Source organism: Onychostruthus taczanowskii, unplaced genomic scaffold (assembly GCF_017590055.1).
Source record: "Onychostruthus taczanowskii isolate IOZ18803 unplaced genomic scaffold, ASM1759005v1 scaffold77, whole genome shotgun sequence".
NCBI classification, from domain to species: domain Eukaryota; kingdom Metazoa; phylum Chordata; class Aves; order Passeriformes; family Passeridae; genus Onychostruthus; species Onychostruthus taczanowskii.
Window position 1 is genome coordinate 4,167,048 of NW_024505561.1, and position 17,949 is coordinate 4,184,996.

Below are 17,949 nucleotides of genomic sequence, written 5' to 3' on the forward strand. Positions count from 1 at the left end.
AGATACTCACTGCACAAACTTACATTACTCTTTCCACAATGCATTGTAACTTGATTTCAAAACAAGTTCCCTCTGTTCATTAGGTTCCCAGCTCTACTCACCAACAGTTACTGGATTTACAAAGCAGCCATTCAGTTAGCTATAAACATCTTGCAGTGCTAAGGTCAACTAAGGACCACAGAATAAAATGTCTTTCCCAGATCTAGATGCTTCTCCTTTTCAGATTTGCTTTTGTTGCAAATAGCACAGTAAATTCTGACAGTCTTTGAAGACTGTGAGATCTCATTTTAAACTCTAATGATCCCTTTTGGTACTTTGTACTATATAAAAATACAACCTTCTATAATATCCTCCAGGTTCTTTTGGATATTCATACAGTCAGGTTCACAAGAGTTTCCCTCCCCATCACTTTTCAAGAGGAAAAGTGAAAGAGAGGACATCTAGACTATCCTTTTGTCACTGAAATACTGGTGACATACACTGCCTTCCTCACCTGCTTTACCTATCCTTAAAGGGCTCCAACAGAAAGGATTCTACACCCAACCAGTCTATTTCAATACTTGCAGGAAATATTTGTGGTCAAGGGAATGATACTTAAATTTAAGCCCCACACTGTAACAACCATTTCTACCATCTACAATGACCACAGAACAGATTATTTCATTTTCAGCAGCATTTTACACATTTCAAAACAAGTCCATCTAAAGTTTCTTTTCTTCCTTAAACTGCCTCAGTCCTGTTTCCACATTGTGGGTTCTGCTTTTCTAGGCTTAATCAGTCTCATAATTATCTTGTGGACTTGACTAAACTGGAATCGATACAGGACAGTGTCGGGGTCCGCTGTTATGTGTCTCTGCCCCGACACAGGGAAAGGTGGTTCTGGGCGGCCGCGATTGCGAAGGATGAGTCTGGACTCTCAAATTCTCGGTCTTCAGTTCTGTTTATTATCTCTTATCTACAAAGTTTTCTCTCTGCCCAGCCGAGGTCCGCTCAGCAGGACAGTCTCCCCCGCCCACAGGGCGGCTGTGTCTTTTATAGTAAAAATTACGTGTGACATATTTACCTTTATTTCCCAATACTATTCATCCTTATAGACAAGTGCACTTTCACTACGAACCAATCTCCAAGTGCCAACATCACCACACAAAATGGAAGACATGAAGAAGAAAGAAGAACACAGGACCACGCCCTGAATCCTCCATCTTGCCTTCATGACCCCCCTGTACCTATTTTTCTAAAATTTATATTTCCCTCCATAAAGGTATCATTCACACCCAAGAAGTTCTCATTTCCTCCGTCACAGGTTCTTCTCCTTTTGATGGATCGAAATCCAACCACCAAACCCTTTTGGCATCATTCCAGGGTTTCCGAGCCCCCCAGGGGCTTCCCTGGTGTCTCTGCACATCCACAGTGATGTGCTGAGATCCCACAGGACAGTACTGTTTTAATGCCCAAAAGGTTAAAATGCTCATCAGTTGAAGTGGACAGTAAAAAGGCCTGCAATTTTTATGACCAAAGAAAACAAACAAAACAAAAAAAAATTAGCCACATTAAAGCCTTTCTTTCCAAAATGCATGTAAGAAGACGTGGTCACATAACATTAGGCTTGTTGGAAACCCTGCTTACCTTCGTGGGACTCGCCATTTCTTTTTTCTTGCATTGCAGCCTCAAAGTTAAGCTGAAGGATTTTGTTCAGAGTGTTTATCCACTCTTCCATTTCAAGTTCACTGTCTGCAGCTAAAAGGAAACTACTCTTGTCTTGCATCTTGAGCTCAAATGCGAAACGTCTGACTTTATTGTTCTATAAGAAAATAAAAGACCTGTGTAGCACTTTACATACTGTCTAACCACTATCAAAGGAAGTTACACATATTTCAGATATTCTATACAAAAGTACAATTTGATATTTTGAAAAAATATGTCATGACACTTTTTGCTCTCTGACAATTGACCTTTTGAAGTTGTTCACAGGAATGCAACAAGTGCAAATAGGAAAGAGAACAGCCTCTGTTCCAGTTTCCAGTCATCATTCTGCTTGCAATCATTTTATAAAAACCCAAAAGATCCCATTTCCAAATCTCTGTGTACTCAGATCACCTAGAAATGAAGCTAACTAAGCTCTACCAAAAAAAAAAAAAAAAAAAAAAAAAAAGCATGAAACACTACTATATTTGAGTGACAACTGTTTGCACACTGGGATTTTAAACTGGAGGTAAAATTATAACCAACAGCAACCCCAAATGCTCTGATATTGTTAGTCATATAGATATACATAAAGTTGTGAATCAGTTCCTCCTTTTTTCCTCAACCATTTCTGTCATCCTTCTCTGCACAATTTAAACCAGGGTTTCAAATGCTACTTAGCCTGACTCATGTTTCTGGGAATGAATTCAGAAGTCTTAAATGAAAATTCTATAATATCATCAATTTAGTTTTATAAATGGATAATGCATTAGATAAACATTAAATAAACAGTAAGACAGACTTAATGGTTGGGGGATTTTTTGTTTAAGTTAAATTAAATGCCAAATTACATATTACTTTCACTGTATCTCAGAGTCTTTAATTAACAGACTAACTAATTTTTGACAAAACAGTCAGCTTTCTACCAAAGTTGAGTTTCTGTCAAGCCACAAACAAAAGTATAGACTTCAGACAGACCTAAGGAGACCTATGGCAATCTTACCACCTGAAATTAGTGCTGAAATAAATGAAAAATTCTGAGAAAAGTAACCTCTATATTTCACATTAAAAACCTTGACACAGGCAGTAGATGTCACAAATCTCAGATTTGACAAAACACTGAATTAAAGCAACTATACCTACACATGTGGCTAGACGTGTGAATAGATACACTGCATATATTAGGTGTTCCACACCTCTAATCAGAAAAGTCTCTGTATAATTGAGCATTAAAACAAAAACCCCAACAAAACAAAACCAAATGCAAAAACACCAAATAGAATTCTGGGAATTCGAGTCTCTTTATGTAAGTTTGGGAGAAAAAAGAAACTCACCCAACCCAAAAACCACAACCAAATAAAACCTCTTTATTGCACAAATTCACCATTACTCTTGATGCAAGTTCTGATGAAGAAGCATATTCTGGTCTACCTTCATGTCTGTAAGTGAAGTCAGTATTTTTCTCTCAGGCTTTGGAAAAATAAGTAAGCAAATGCACTGAATTAATTCAGACCAGGGGAGTATTATAGCAATGCAGTAGGAACTAATCTCCCCTCCCTGAAAAGACTGACTGTGAAACAAGAAATTTCATTCCAAGAACAAAATCTTGTAAGTATAACTACCTAAGAAGAACCATTTCTAGTAATTCCATACTACTTCAGACCACTTCAAAGTAATATGGCTGGAGTCCTTCAAATTTTTTTCCTTTACTTTCCTCTTCTGTTAAATGGAAGTGCAATTTCTACTGTGTACATACCACTTTTTCCCATATGAGTTTTTAAATGCTAATTCAACACCAACAGTAAGGAACAGTGAAACAATAAGGTCAGCCAGAAAGGAGACAGGACATAATATAAGATAATAAAACTACATGTATGGAGTAGGGACATTATGGATAACATTTGATAGTTTTAATCTGCATTTACTTGCCCCCCACCAGAAATTCAATTGAAGAAAAGAGTTATTTCCAAACCCCTTTATTCTAGCCACTGAATAACTACTTGGCTTCTTGGAAGTGAGCACTAACTGGTTTTGATTTTGCACGTTGCTAATTCATAGCTAGTCTCAAATTTTTACAGGCAGTTTTGAAGACCAGGTACCAAGATGACCACAGAGGGTACTGTACAATGCAGTACAGCATTAGAGACATAGCCAACTATAAATTTAAAAGCATCCAGAGTACAGTTTTACTTAAAGATGACTTAAAGTAATACTTTAAGTATCAGCCCTACTTGCAGAAGAACAAAAGAAACAGTAATACATTGTTTGTTTTAAAAAGCAAGCTTCTGGCAGAGTCTGAGGAAACTTGAGGTTAATTGGATTGAACTGCCGGAACAGAAAGTATGGAACAGTATGAAAGTATGTGTGAGGAAAAGAGATTTTCAGGTTTTAAATCCCAAATGATAGAATGGTTAGAGGTTAGAAGGGGCCTCTGGTCGTCATTTCATCCAACACTCCCTCCTCAAGCACAGCCAATTAGAGCCATTTAGCAGAGGATCGTGGCCAGGGAGCTTTTGAGTATCTCCAAGGATGGAGACTCCACAACCTCCCTGGGCAACCTGTGCCAGTGCTCAGTCACCCTCACAGTGAAAAATGGTCCCCTGATGTTCAGAGGGATCCTCCTGTGTTTCAGGCTGTGCCCGTTGTCTCCAGCCCTGTCACTGGCCATCACTGAGCAGAGCCTGGCTCTGTCCTATTTGCACCTTTCATCAGTATTTGTATTTATTGATGAGACTACAGCCATGTTTAAGAACCCCTTTTGTGTTTGTTGGCTTGTTTTAAAAACACAAATTAAATTCATTTCAGTGAAGTTGGCCAGAATTGTATCTCTAAGGCAAAATAATTCCTGTAAAATTATATATATAACTTACAATATGATAAAATTTATTACAGCTATAAGATTTTCATAAAAGTTACCTATTAAATGCGTATCCAAAAGACAATATTACAATATTTGGGCAGCAAAAAATCCTCTGTAAAGCTGTTTTATCTCTTTGTGTAAATCTCCAAACAACTTTTTGCTACAAAAATATTATTTCAGTAATGCATTTTTATTAAACTTCGCCTATTTCTTTATTTATTGTTCAAGTTAAAAAAAAAAACTCTAAGACCCACGGGGTTTTTCCAGGTATGCTGTGCCTAACAGAACAGTTACAAGCTGTACTATAAATACACAGCAGAATCACAAAAAAAAAAAAAGAAAAACAATCTTTTCTTTGGCAGTTGCTACTGACAAACATTTTACCAAAGCCCTTAACTTTTCAAAATAAAGAAAAGCACAAAAAAGTAACATTATAAAGGTCAAACGAAAGCATCTGGAAGGGTGTTTGAATTCAATACAACTCCTGCAACAAAAATCCCACACAAGAAGCTATGAAAAACATTTTACAGCTCATGCAAGCACAAAAATCTAACTGAAATAAACTTCAATTTTATGCTGTCATTACTTTGCCAAGTTTGGGGTTCTTTGTACATTTGCCTTAGAATTTGGTTTGCTAAATACTTGACATCAACCAGTAATTTATGTTCTTTTCAGAAAGATTTCAAAAATTCAGTCTCCTGCCCTTTGAAATCTTGTTCACTGCTTTAGCAAGATGCAGCCTGTCTATTTGTTTCTCTGCATAATAGGTACTTATCTACATTTAACAACACTAATCTATATTTTAAATAAAATTTCACTTGCTAATAAATACAGAATTAATTGGCAAACAGGCAGAATAATTATAATTACCTGAACCACTCCCATACATGAATCTAGAAATATTGATCCTTTAGGTTCTTTTGATATTTTTTCATCTTTGTAGAAATTGAGATTATAGGATCCGTCACCAAGCTGGATTAAGTGGAAAAATCTTCTTTTAAATGACTAGTGAAAAGAAAGGAAAGAAGAAGAACAGTGACAACACTGGTATTAATTAGCTTCACATTATATACTCATAAATGCTATTTACATAGCAGGTAATAGAAAAAAAGTTTTTATTTATAGATAACATAATCAGTATCTGCAGAAAAGAAAACAGAAACCATTAATTTTAAAAACTTAACTCATTATATTGGCAGCAGGACTTTATTATATATCATTTGACAGTATTTTTGACCTACTGAAAGGCATTTAAAACTGACTCTATAATATACATAAAAGGCACATTAAAAATGATAAGTTTTATATAAAATACAAACAAATAACTTCTCCCATCAATATTACACAGTCACTTTTCCACTAAAATCACACAAGGGTACAGTTAGGAAAACTTAACTCCTCCCACATCCTAGACTTTTCATGGCTTTTTTTTCTGATTTACATAAAACAAAAGCAAGGTTTCAGATATATGAAGTACATACAAGCTTCCCTCTTGCTTTTCATACGAATTTTTTTTTAGAACTAAACCACATACCAAAGATTTACTTCTCCAAGGCACAGGGATTTTGAATATCAGTGTTCAGGTTTTTGTTATATGTAAGATATTCTTAAACTTACTCTCATTGTCACACTGATTGCACTGTTCATGTTGCCTTTGTACAGCCATCCTTGTTTTGTTATTCCACCCTTCTGAGACCCAAGAGATGCTGCATCCTGGAGATGAAGAAAGAAATACAGGGGGAAAGGGAATAAAGGAAATAAAGGGAAAGGAAGAAAGAAAAGAAGAAAGAAAAAAAAAGAAAAAAGAAAAGAAAGAAAAAAAGAAGGAAAAAGAAAAAGTAAATGTTTGCATCACAGTCCACGTAGTATTTATCAGTAATTTCAAAAGTAATTTTAGAAGTTGGAATAAGTATGGTCATAACATAATGATAATAATGTACCATGAGTCTCTGCTGAAATTCTACAGCTTTTCCATTATTTTATTTAAAGACCTGGGATGAGATTGACCTCCTCTAACTTCTACTATGTAATCTGGCCACTTCTACAGGCTTTATCTACAGCCAACAGGATGATCCAGCCTATAGATAGCTACATGTTAGTCAAGACAAATCCCAATAGGGGAAAGAGCAAACTTAACGAGTCAAAACTTAAAACATTTGCTTACATTTACATGGTAACCTTTTCCACAGCGTGTAAGAATTTTCACCAATTTCTATTGCCAAAAAAGAACAATGCAAACACATGCTTACCCAAAACTTCAATCAAGATTTCTCAAAACATTTTGCTTTACATTACATGCAGTACTTCAAACACATTACTTTCTTAAGAATTTACAGAGAATTAATTCTTGAATTGGGTTTGCCCTTTTACAGATCAGAATCAAAGCTTTGCAGAGAGAACAAGACTGAACTTGGCAGTGATGGCAAGTTCACAAACAGCAGATCCAATGCAAGCATCACACATCACACCCACTGCCTGCACCCCACATCCATCTGCCAGGGGAGGGAACCGAATGACTGCATCAAAAACCTTAGGATGTTAACAACTACCAAAAAGCAGCCCTCTGCAATCAAAACAGATCAAAAAGACAGATTTATAACTGCCACAGAATAAATATTAAATCACCAGTTCCAAGTAATCTCTTAGAGTACTACGAAGCTGACATTACCATGGTTTCCAGTTGATGTAGCCCATTTTGAAACAAAACTATTAATGAATTAGACATGTAGGAGGATTTTCATCCATACAGAGGAGAAATACTCCTGGTAATTTTTATTTTCACTGAAACATTCAGAATTAGCTGAGCATCCAGCTGAAAACAAAATCACAAAACATCCTTGAGTACCTCAAGTACTTTTTCTAATTCCTTTTCTTGGCTGTTAAAGAAAACATGCAACAAAACCTGATTATATAACGGGGAGAGAGTCACTAGTTCAACAACTGAACATTAAACCAAATCTTGGAATAACATGAATTTGTTTCTGGAACTGAATCAAGGAACATTCCGTAAAATGTTACTAGGTAATTTATTTACAGATCATTTAGTCTGTCTTGCTTGCCTACTCGTAAGCTTATGCACATGTGAACTTCAAAAAATGGTGAACAGAAGGCAAAAGATGCATCAATTTGACCTTTTAAAATTTATAGTCAGCTTGGTACTACTGAAGTTAGGCCCAGTAAGGATGACATGGTCATCAACTATCAGAGCATCTGATACAATGGCCCAAAGGCACAGACCAGAAATACTCAGTAAATTTTCATGTGCCCCAAAGAGTCTCACTGTCCAAGCAACACAGTTATAATTCTTCCACATTTTCAAGTCATTAGCCTCCACTGCTCTTCTATTACCTAGATAATTATTTTTCTTGTACAAGAATAAAGATACAGACACCACTTAAAACACTGGGTTTCCAAATCTGTCTCTATACGACTCTTCACCTCCCCTGGCACCTTGAGTTATACCCAAGGAAAGGGTGGGTTTAAATCACCTTTACAAGTGTTAGGCCACGAGTAGATCATGAGTTGTTACCACAACTTGGTACAAAACAGCCAAAGCTTTTCTGCAATTGCACAAACCATGCATAGGATCACCTCACATGACTAAAATTCAATCATTACCTGAGTTAACAAAGATTAAGATTTAGCTCTATTAAGACTCCAGTTCCCAGACTCTGAGATGCACAATTTCCCAACTCTGTTGAGCTGCATGCTGTTTTCTAGCAATAAAACTGAGTGTCATTTGGGCCTCTCTAGTTACACCATTTCTTCTGTCAGGCAGAATTCCTGCCTACAGAGCCAAAAAGCTACTGAATCTTTCCAGCTGACCATCTGTAAATACAAAGGAACCCAGGATCCAGTTGTTAACACATGACTCTCACACTGAAAACACACTTCCTGTTTCCAACTGGTAAGGTAATTTCCTCACTTTTATCATTATTGCTGCACACTGTGCTGCACTTTTTAGAGTGATCTTTCCCACAAACCTGGCTCCAAAGTTTACTTCAACAGCAACTGTTTCAACAAAAACAATCCCGTATCTTGATCCCATACCGGATTGAAAAATTCCATTTGCAAACATCAACCTGATGGCCTGATAGCCTGAATTCGTTTTGGATAGGTAATTTTCTCTTTTTTAATGATGTGTGATTTATCTGATTTTCATCACCTTTTAAATCACTTTTAGCTTTTTGCTTTCTATGATTCTCTTAATAAATCAGCTTTCTTCAAACACAAACAAAAGCCAAACAAAAAGACCAAACAACTTTCAATCTAAGGTTTGCATCTGTGCTTTTTGGCATAGAACGATATTAACGTCTGAAAGAAACACCTCTGGCATTAAGTCTTTCCTTGATGAAAGAATTTATGGTCCCCCCACTCTATTGTCCCACTAACTTCCCTTTTCCTCCAGCATGTCCTTTTCTTGTGTTTATTTTCCAAGTTCCTCTAAGAGCAGCAGATCTCTCCTCCAGTGCTTGTACTTCTGAAAGAGGTACCCTGCTCCTGCCTGTTCTTACAGGACACAAGCAGTCCTCTCTACCTACATTTCCTAATAAAACAAATACTACCTGCTAATAGCCAAATTATAGTGTTTCAGTTTTTAACTAACTCTACCCATAATGTATTTCCTGGTAAGAATTATAGTCAGTTATACATCCATTTAATTTTTTAGTGTTTAACTCACTGTTTTCTAATATACTTCTGTTGTCAGAAATATTATCACAGTAAATAATGCCAAGTCTTTTAAATGTCAGTATAATAGTAATCATAATTATTCCCATCCTACAAATAGGAAGTTTTGGATATAGATACATAAAGTTATTTGTCCAAATATCACAGTGCAGATTAATAGCAGTGCTGGATAAACATCAGCCTGAGACTATCTGCTTGGGAATCTATCCATTCAGATGAATTCCCCAAACAACTTCTTCACATTTAATCCTTTCATTTCATATGCAGCAGTTCTGAGTACCAGGAATTTAGAAGCAAAGTAATTGCCATGAGGTAAAAACCACAAAAAAAAATTATTTTATTTTAATTCTTGTTTGAGATGTAAGAGTTCAAGTAACTGTAAGAAAAGGTAACAGTGGCATTTAAAAACATGCTTTGGAACAGGGTGTGGTCAAAAATAAATAAATCACAAAAAAAACAGAGGCAGTTGCTGAAAAAGTCTTTGGCATTTGAAATATGCTTGAATATGGCATGAATATGGCTTGACGCTATATACATCTCTCCTTGTCAATGACACAAGAGAAAATATCCAGGAGTTTTAGTCAATTTTTAAAGCCTTTGTTTCCATGACAGCTCCTCAAGTCTTATCCTATACTCAAATTTCTGATGAATTGATTTTAGCTCACACTGTACTGTCATGCATGCTGAAGTGTGTGTGCTGTTGTGCTGGAACAGATTCACCTATGACTTTACTCAATTCCATGATTAAACTGCAGGAAACACTTCTCTCTGGAAACCTGCCTACATAGACACAGTATAAAACAGATTTTATGACAGCTGAAGGATTATATGTCACCAAGTACTAAAACTTCAATTTTATTGTCTGTCAAAACTTTTTCTAGCTCACCTGACAGATCTCCAGAGAACAAGGTTATTTGAAAGGAGACAGGAAAAATAACTGATTTGCTTCCTAATAAGGTGGTTCAAAGAAATCTCTGTTTTCATGTACTGACATTAACACTTAACCAAACTCACAACCTCTACACACCCAACATTCTTTGATGAAAACAAGATAAAGTAAGGAATTGCTATTATCTCACCTCATCTTTATCTGCTTCTTCATCCACTTCATATAAATGAACAGGAAGCTTGTCTGGCTTCGTCCCTTTACTACAAAAGAAAAAGCTTCTGAAGTACTGCGAATTTTGTAATTAGTTACATATTTTATTGATGCAAAAATTAATATGTTCTTTTCCTACTGAAGAGGGAAAAGCATAAGAATAACCAAGTAAAAACATGTATTTTTCATTAATTCTATTTCTTAGAAAGCACTTTTCCTCATTTGTATATCTGGCTGCCAGGTCTCTTTTGTTCTGCTTGTTACTGTGCTAAAGTGTAACTGAAGAGAACAAATGCCTTCTCATTCACTGCACTCCTAATGTGTTATCAGCAAGGATTCATACCTGCAACCACTGGTCCCTTGCAGGACAATGAATTTTTTTTAATTCCTATTGTGGTTTCTGTTCAGAGCAAATGAAAACCAGATACTGACTTGTACAAAACCTGTGAGTAAATCAGAACTCTCCAGAGGGCAAGGTAACTATTTCTTAGCTGACAGATGCAGGAGAGCAGTTAGGGAAGACATAGATCTTCCAGAGTTGGGGTATTCAGAGTATTTAGCTACTCTCACACATTCTGAATTAAGGTTCTAATCTCTATACTGTTCCTACAAAATTCTGAAAAAGTGGGAAAACATTTCTCTAGCAGATGGTTTAGAAAGTTTATAACAGATGTCGGCTAGGCTTGTACTTTGAATCATCCTTGTGAAAACCTGCTCCAACCATCTCAGTTAGGTTCTATTCCCCAAGCTCCTAAAGGGAGTTCCAAAAGCTGCCTTTGAAGTGATGAAAACAGGATATTACCATTTTAGGTTCATCTAAACATTAGCCTGTTTTAGTTATCATACTTAAAGTCACATTGTCAATGACACAATGTCTTGTTTTGACTTGCCTGTTAATAAGGCAATGTTATTACAGTACCTTCCCAGATAATGGTTTAACATATTACACATTCAAGAAATTCATCAATTCCATCCAACAAGGCTTTATCGTCTCTACTGACCATTAAACATGGATATAGCATATTTCAGTTTACATATTACACATATTAATATACTTCTCCAATAAATAAGCCTATATTAAATGCAAAGTTCCTTCACAATTTCAATTTATCATGCCACTAAATAAACTAAATAACATACTTACTTTGGAAGCTGTCGAAACTCTCCTGAGTAATCCTCATATCTATAGTTAACAATATGCCAGTCTGAATTGTAGGTTTTGATGCACTGTTTAAATGAAAACCAAATATCAATATTAACTGGAAGAGGATTAAAGGCATTCAATAGACACAGCACAAGAAAACCTCTTGAGATATGTCTGTTTATGAACTATTATGGTTACATATCAATCTCTGAAAATTCTGTACACTTCCTTTCTTTTGCAATAGTCTAATGCAATATAGGTTTCTGGAACAAGTTATATGTTTCAATGGAATGTTATCATCCATGCTAGCCATGTATTTAATAAAACCAGAAAATGATGAATGCACTCAGCATCTGGATTAACCATCTAAGTCATCCAGAAAGTTAAACCAGCATTTTGCTGCAGCTGAAAACATGGCCAAGTCTTTCGAAAACTCAGCTGAAGCTGAAAATGTGACTGAGCCCTTGGACAACTCAGCACAAAAACAGATACCTTATTAAAATAGAATATTCAATTGTGCACATAGCGATCCAGAAAGCCAAAAACATATTTTCCTGAATTTATACTTCTAGTGCAATTCAATTAATACTTAAATTTAAACTGTATGCTTGCAGTGGTTGAAAAGCAATTATGTAATTAAGTTCTGATCTAGATCACAGGAAATACCATTTTACTCCACCCATATTGTTGCAACATAAAAGTACTGATTTATCTTGGCTTTGAACAAAGTAACATAAAACTGACAAAATCTGTTGATAGAAACCATTCCATACAACATTTTATGTTACACAATAAACCTACATATACACAAACACAGCATCCAATAAATCGTAAATATTTTCTTTGTATTTCAAAACACAAGTTTAATACTTGCCAAGCAATTGTTTCAGCAGAAACTCATTAAACTCCATGAATTACCTCTAACACTCCTCCCTCCTCTTGTCTATCCTCTTCAAATTTATCTCAGAAATGTTTAGGTTCGGTATTAAGGGTATTTATCACTGTGGATAAAATACTTTGATGTTGATTCAGCTATGTGGAGCTCCTTCAGTTTTATTAGAGTTACAACAGACATTTACTTGTTTCAGACACTAAAATATCAGCTTAAAGCATATCAGTAGAAAACACACACACAAAAAAAAAGGAAAAATAATTGAACCTTTAATTCCTTAAAGGCTTCAGCAAGAAAATAAATTAAGAACAACCTCACAAAACCAAAGGAACGCCAACCTAAGCAAACAGTTCTGAGAAAATTTAGGGTTGAGGATGTTTTTTCTACATATAGCATACAAGTTGAACAGTCATAATGAATTTTGGCCTCCACGAGTGTTAGAATTCTGGATACCTCGATTGTTCCAGCAATCTGTAGAGGATTATTATGAACAAAGTAAGAATGACTGGTGTGAGAGACTTTATCAGAAAAAACAAGTGACAATGATTCATTCCAGATTTATTGTAGATCCAATATTATGTATTGAAATCACCCACGTTCATCTGGAAAAGCCAAAAGCATAATGAAGGTGGAGGAGAACCATCTGCAAAAGCCAGTGACGCAAACAAAATAATTAAAATCTATCCTGTAAAACTTCTTTTCCAGCCACCAGTGGAAAAAAATACTGGGTTTTAATATTGGGTTTTCCTGGAAATTTTGCCTTGAAATAATTGACAAGTGGCAATAAATATTTAGCTCTTTTTCCAGGGCTTATTTTTCTGGGTTTTTTTAAAAGGCAAATGAAGGAGAAGAAAAACAAGTCAGGTATAATATTGTTATTACACACAGTCATATGCGACTTCAGTATTACCTCAGTTACAAACAGGCTCTGAGCTTCTTTCTCTGCATTTTCAGGAACTGTCGAACGAATGTACCGGCTCTGCCGCTGCAATAATGCTGTCTGATAAACAACAAAAGCAATTAATGAAACTTGCAATTAAAGGGAAGATGACACATGATGGCCACACTCAGCTACACCACCACAATGAAGAAAAGCTCAGCAGAAAACATCCTGTGAATATGATGTTTCAGAATAGCCAGTTAGTGGGAATTTGCTTTCATTCAAGCAACATGTTCCTTCTTTCACAATAAGGGCAAGATTGGAATCAGTGAGGAAGATGCCATAGGACAGTTTTTTCCACTACATTGCCAGCATGGGGAAAAAAATACTAGAAAAAAATAATTGCACCATGACAACATAACTCAAACATTTTGAAGACAAACAGTAAGGTAGTGTTATTAGTACACATAAAAACTATTATTCAAGGAAGGTAAGAAAATCACACCAAAATAAAAGAGTCATTTAACTGCAGATCTCAATGATAAAAAATGAGACTAGCACTGTTTAACTGCAGGTTTAGAGAGAAGGTGTGAGTCACTGAAGTATATATACACTTCAGCCTACCAAGCCAGAACTTATTCCTGTCCTATGCCAGAACTCAGAGAGGCACAGGAAGGTTGCCAGAGAGCAGGAAATCTCCCTGCGACCATGAAATTCTGCTTCTCAGACCTGTGCTGAAGTAAGCCTTAGGATACTATACATTTGTAAAGTGAAAAAGATGAAAACTTAACAAAATCTTCTGGACCACAAATGAAAATAACCACATAGCAACAGAACTTGTTTTTGCCCTGTGTGGAAAGGAATCTCATAGCTTAGGCCATCAAAGGTGAGCAAGAGAGTTTACAGAGCCAGGGCCTGGAAGGGGACTGTGGTCCCTCACCTGTTAGTTACAGGACTCCACACATCCAGGAAGGATCAGATAAAAATGTGACAAGAAAAAGCTCCACATGTTACATTGAAAAACAAAAGGTGCATAAGTACATTAGCTTAACTTATCTCTGTTGAGAGTCTGATCCATAAGGTGATTATCTTGGTCATTACCAAAGCCTCACTCCATTAACTGGGAGGGTATTTAAGTAAGAACATTCAATTACAGTAAAGACTGAAAGGGGAAAAAAAATAATCCCATAGCCATGGTCAACTCATTCATCTAGTCTAGAGCACTAAAAGTGACAATGCTGAATTCTTGGGTGGGAGAGGTGGGGAGGTATTAAAAACAAATTTGACAAACCCCAAAATATTTAATATGACCAATAAATCTTGCGAACTACAGTTAAAAAAAAAAAACAAGCAGCAAGAAGATATACATTTATATGCTAGCAGCTTTTAAAAATGAAGTTTTTTTAATTCTAGAAATAGCTTCAAACCATATTAAGTATTTGTTTTCACAAGCCATGGAAATAAAAACTTCTATTAAGAGTAGTAAACTTCCTTAAGACCAGAATTTCTACATACTATTTCATTGAAATAGCCTGATATTTGATGAGAAATTATTTATACTTTATATAATGCATAAATATTACATGCAGTATTTACATATATTCTACAAGCATACAGTTATGTTGTGCATTCCTAAAAAAATATTATTTTAAGAAAAAGATACTAAGGTGGCATCTTACCAGGCACTTTTCATGGGAAACCCATGAACTCATCAATCAAATTTTAACACTAGCATAATTTGGTAAGATTGAATTTGCTGAACTTACTTTTAAAATGTCTGCTGCTGTTATCCTGCTAGATAACTATCAATACAATACTAAGGGCTTTTTTCTAGTTGTTCACACATAATAATATTTTTATCTTAGTACTGTATCAATATCAGTGACAAAACAGAAGAATCTGACTTGTCAATTTTGTTCATATTAGTAATTGTCTTAATGCATCCATCTCCTTCTCAGCACATCCATCAGCTGCAGTAGTGCATCAAAGAGCCAGGAAATGCAATGAGTGAGGTATTATGATTTGGAGCAAACTCCTAAAAATAATTACTTGAGCAGCACCACAATATTTTAAAAGAAAGCATGCACATAAATGCATGTTATATTCCAAAAGAAAAATTAGGAAAGGAAGGACTGTCTTCTCAACAAACTCCCTTCACGACTACTTCAGCTGAATTGTTTTGTAGAAATTAAACTTTTCAGCTCTCTGGGTTTGAGTGATCATTTGATTTATGGCAGCATCAGAAACCATAAAATGTTTGTCTCATGCTCTCAAAGAAAATTAAAAAAGCCTTTCAATTACTCTGCTGTCAAAACTAAGGAAGGCCACTTTTAACACGAGCCAGGGCTCACACACACTTACTGAGGCACACGGCGAACAGACTCTTTTACTGACACAACTCCGTGACTGAGTCCCAGGGATTCAGGACATGTTGAGGTCTCAGAATGGAGAACAGCAGCAAGAACATTTCACCAAGTCAACCACGAAGTCCTCACTACCCGAAACCCGATGGAATATGGACAGTGAACAGTCCACAAGGGGAGCAGATTGCAATGGATGCTCTTTCTGTCCCAAGGTTGTCTTTGCCAGTGAGACTGTTACCACAGAGGCTCATGCTCCAGATGCAGAGACAAAAACTGTTCTAAAAGACTCAGTGGAAAAGATGGCAAGCTGTGAGATCCTGCCCTTAAAAACAACCATGTGTCAGAAGTGACTTAACCTTGGCATGGGAAATGTCAGATCCGTTGTATGGCAAGTGTCAGAACTTGTATTACAAAGAAATTTCAAAACTAAATCAATTTAGAACAGTTGGCTAAAGACTTAAGGAAAAACAACAAATAGATTTTAAAGAGAAAAAGTAATAGAGAAATTACTTTGAACATTTAAAAATTAGTATTTGAGGAGTTAAATTTGTGCTCTCTAAAATAAGGACATTACTTGCGCATTTTTTTACTTTTCCTCTACTGAAGATGTGCCTTCTCATAGAATGACCTGGATTTAGTTTTACTTCTGCAAAGTTGGCATCATATCTATTTTCAGAAGTACTTAACTCGCATTAAATAAAAGCTGAGAGCTTTAAGTGAAAGTGTGTTAAATCCAAATGGCTCAAACCCAGAAATAACAAAGGTGACATGATGTCTAAGCTAAAGCACTAAACTGCCTTCAAAATAACACTGTGATAACTTTGCAAAGACAAATTTAACATGGGTAGGAATGCACCAAATTTTATTTGCTACCAGCAAAATTTGCCCACATTTGCATTATTTGACAGGACAAAGGGGAATGGATTCAAACTGAAAGAAAGCAGTTTAGATGAGATATTAGGAAAAAGTTCTTTACTGGGAGGGGGATGAGGGACTGGAACAGGTTGCCCAGACAAGCTGTGGATGCTCCATCCCTGGAGATGTTCAAGGCCAGGTTGGAAAGCAAACCTGAGCAAACTTGTCTAGCGGAAAGTGTTCTTGCCCACGCCAGGGGGTTAAAACAAGATGATCTTTAAGGTTGCTTCCCACCCAAACCCTTCTATAGTTTTATTATTTCCTTTAAAAATGCAGGAAGTACTCAAAACTTAAATATTTTGAAAGATAAAAAAAAAAAAAGATATTTAGATAAAGGGTAACTCATTGCCAAGTACACACTAGTATTGCTTTGGGTTAAGGTTTTTTTAAATAATTTACCCACTGTGCAATTAACACAAACTTCACCAATTTTGCAGTCATTGAGCAGACAACTTTAACATCACCACCACCACCACCATGAAGGTGGCCTGTTTTAAACTAGTGCTATTTTGTTATGAAGCCATTTCATCATTGAGGAAATTACTGAAATTCAGGTGAAAAATTTACAAGCAGCCATGAAGAGGCACAAGCTTGGATACAAGAGTATCTAATGGACATAGTAATTTACTTTTACAAAGGAGATGGCTCCTCCCACGAAGAGGCTAGAACAGGGATAGCCTTGAAAATCTGGCAGCATTGTTGTGACTGAGATAGCAAGAACATTAACAGAGACATTCCAATGGGTGGCAGAAAAGTGGTTCTATCATAATTAACAAACACATTGTATATGCACCACAATGAAAAAGAGGACAAAAATGCAGCTAAAAATGAACAGGCTACAAAGCATGAACAAAGTTTAGACACGCCACTTACTAAGAATGAAAGCAAATTCAGTGATGCCAACTGCAAAACACGTCTCCAAACAGAACATGTCTGCCCCTATAAATTTGTTGAGAACAAGGTAGGGAGTAACCTGATAAGTGAATTCAGTGCAGAAAACTCAGAGCTTGAGCTTGTGAAAAGCAGCTGAAACAATCTTCAAATGGTAAATTTACAAAGACCCAATATATGGAGATGAAGTTGCTGATTAAGAGGTCTTCTGGTAACTACAGAAAAGCAAATCTTGCTATTATTTAGATATAAGAGCATGGAGGAAAAAAAACTTGAAAGAAAAAATTACAAGCAAACTTTTTTGGGTTTGAAGCTCTGCACAAAACAGAACAGAAATCATGTTCTTATGGAAAGTAAATGAACTGCTATCAAACATATATAAAAAGAGAGAAAACAGGTTTCATAACCTCAGCTAATCACATTTGGGACAATGGCAAATGCAGTTAAGTAGAAACCTGGAAAGGTTCCTGTAACTAGATAGCTGGCTGAAGAACAATCCTTCAAATTTTATGAGTTTTCCAAGACTGGAGCAT

General features: G+C 35.9%; 1 protein-coding gene across 3 annotated transcripts in view; it reads right to left on the reverse strand.

The window, feature by feature from the left end:
• Positions 1–17,949, reverse strand: part of DOCK9 (dedicator of cytokinesis 9) — an 83,560-nt gene that overhangs the window by 55,154 nt on the left and 10,457 nt on the right. For all 3 annotated transcript variants that reach the window (XM_041423412.1, XM_041423414.1, XM_041423413.1), the window contains exons 3-8: positions 13,278–13,367; positions 11,476–11,558; positions 10,312–10,381; positions 6,161–6,256; positions 5,414–5,548; positions 1,627–1,801 (exon numbers count right to left, since the gene is read on the reverse strand). In XM_041423412.1, the coding sequence (XP_041279346.1) occupies positions 1,627–1,801; positions 5,414–5,548; positions 6,161–6,256; positions 10,312–10,381; positions 11,476–11,558; positions 13,278–13,367 (649 nt within the window). The remainder of the gene's footprint in view (positions 1–1,626; positions 1,802–5,413; positions 5,549–6,160; positions 6,257–10,311; positions 10,382–11,475; positions 11,559–13,277; positions 13,368–17,949) is intronic.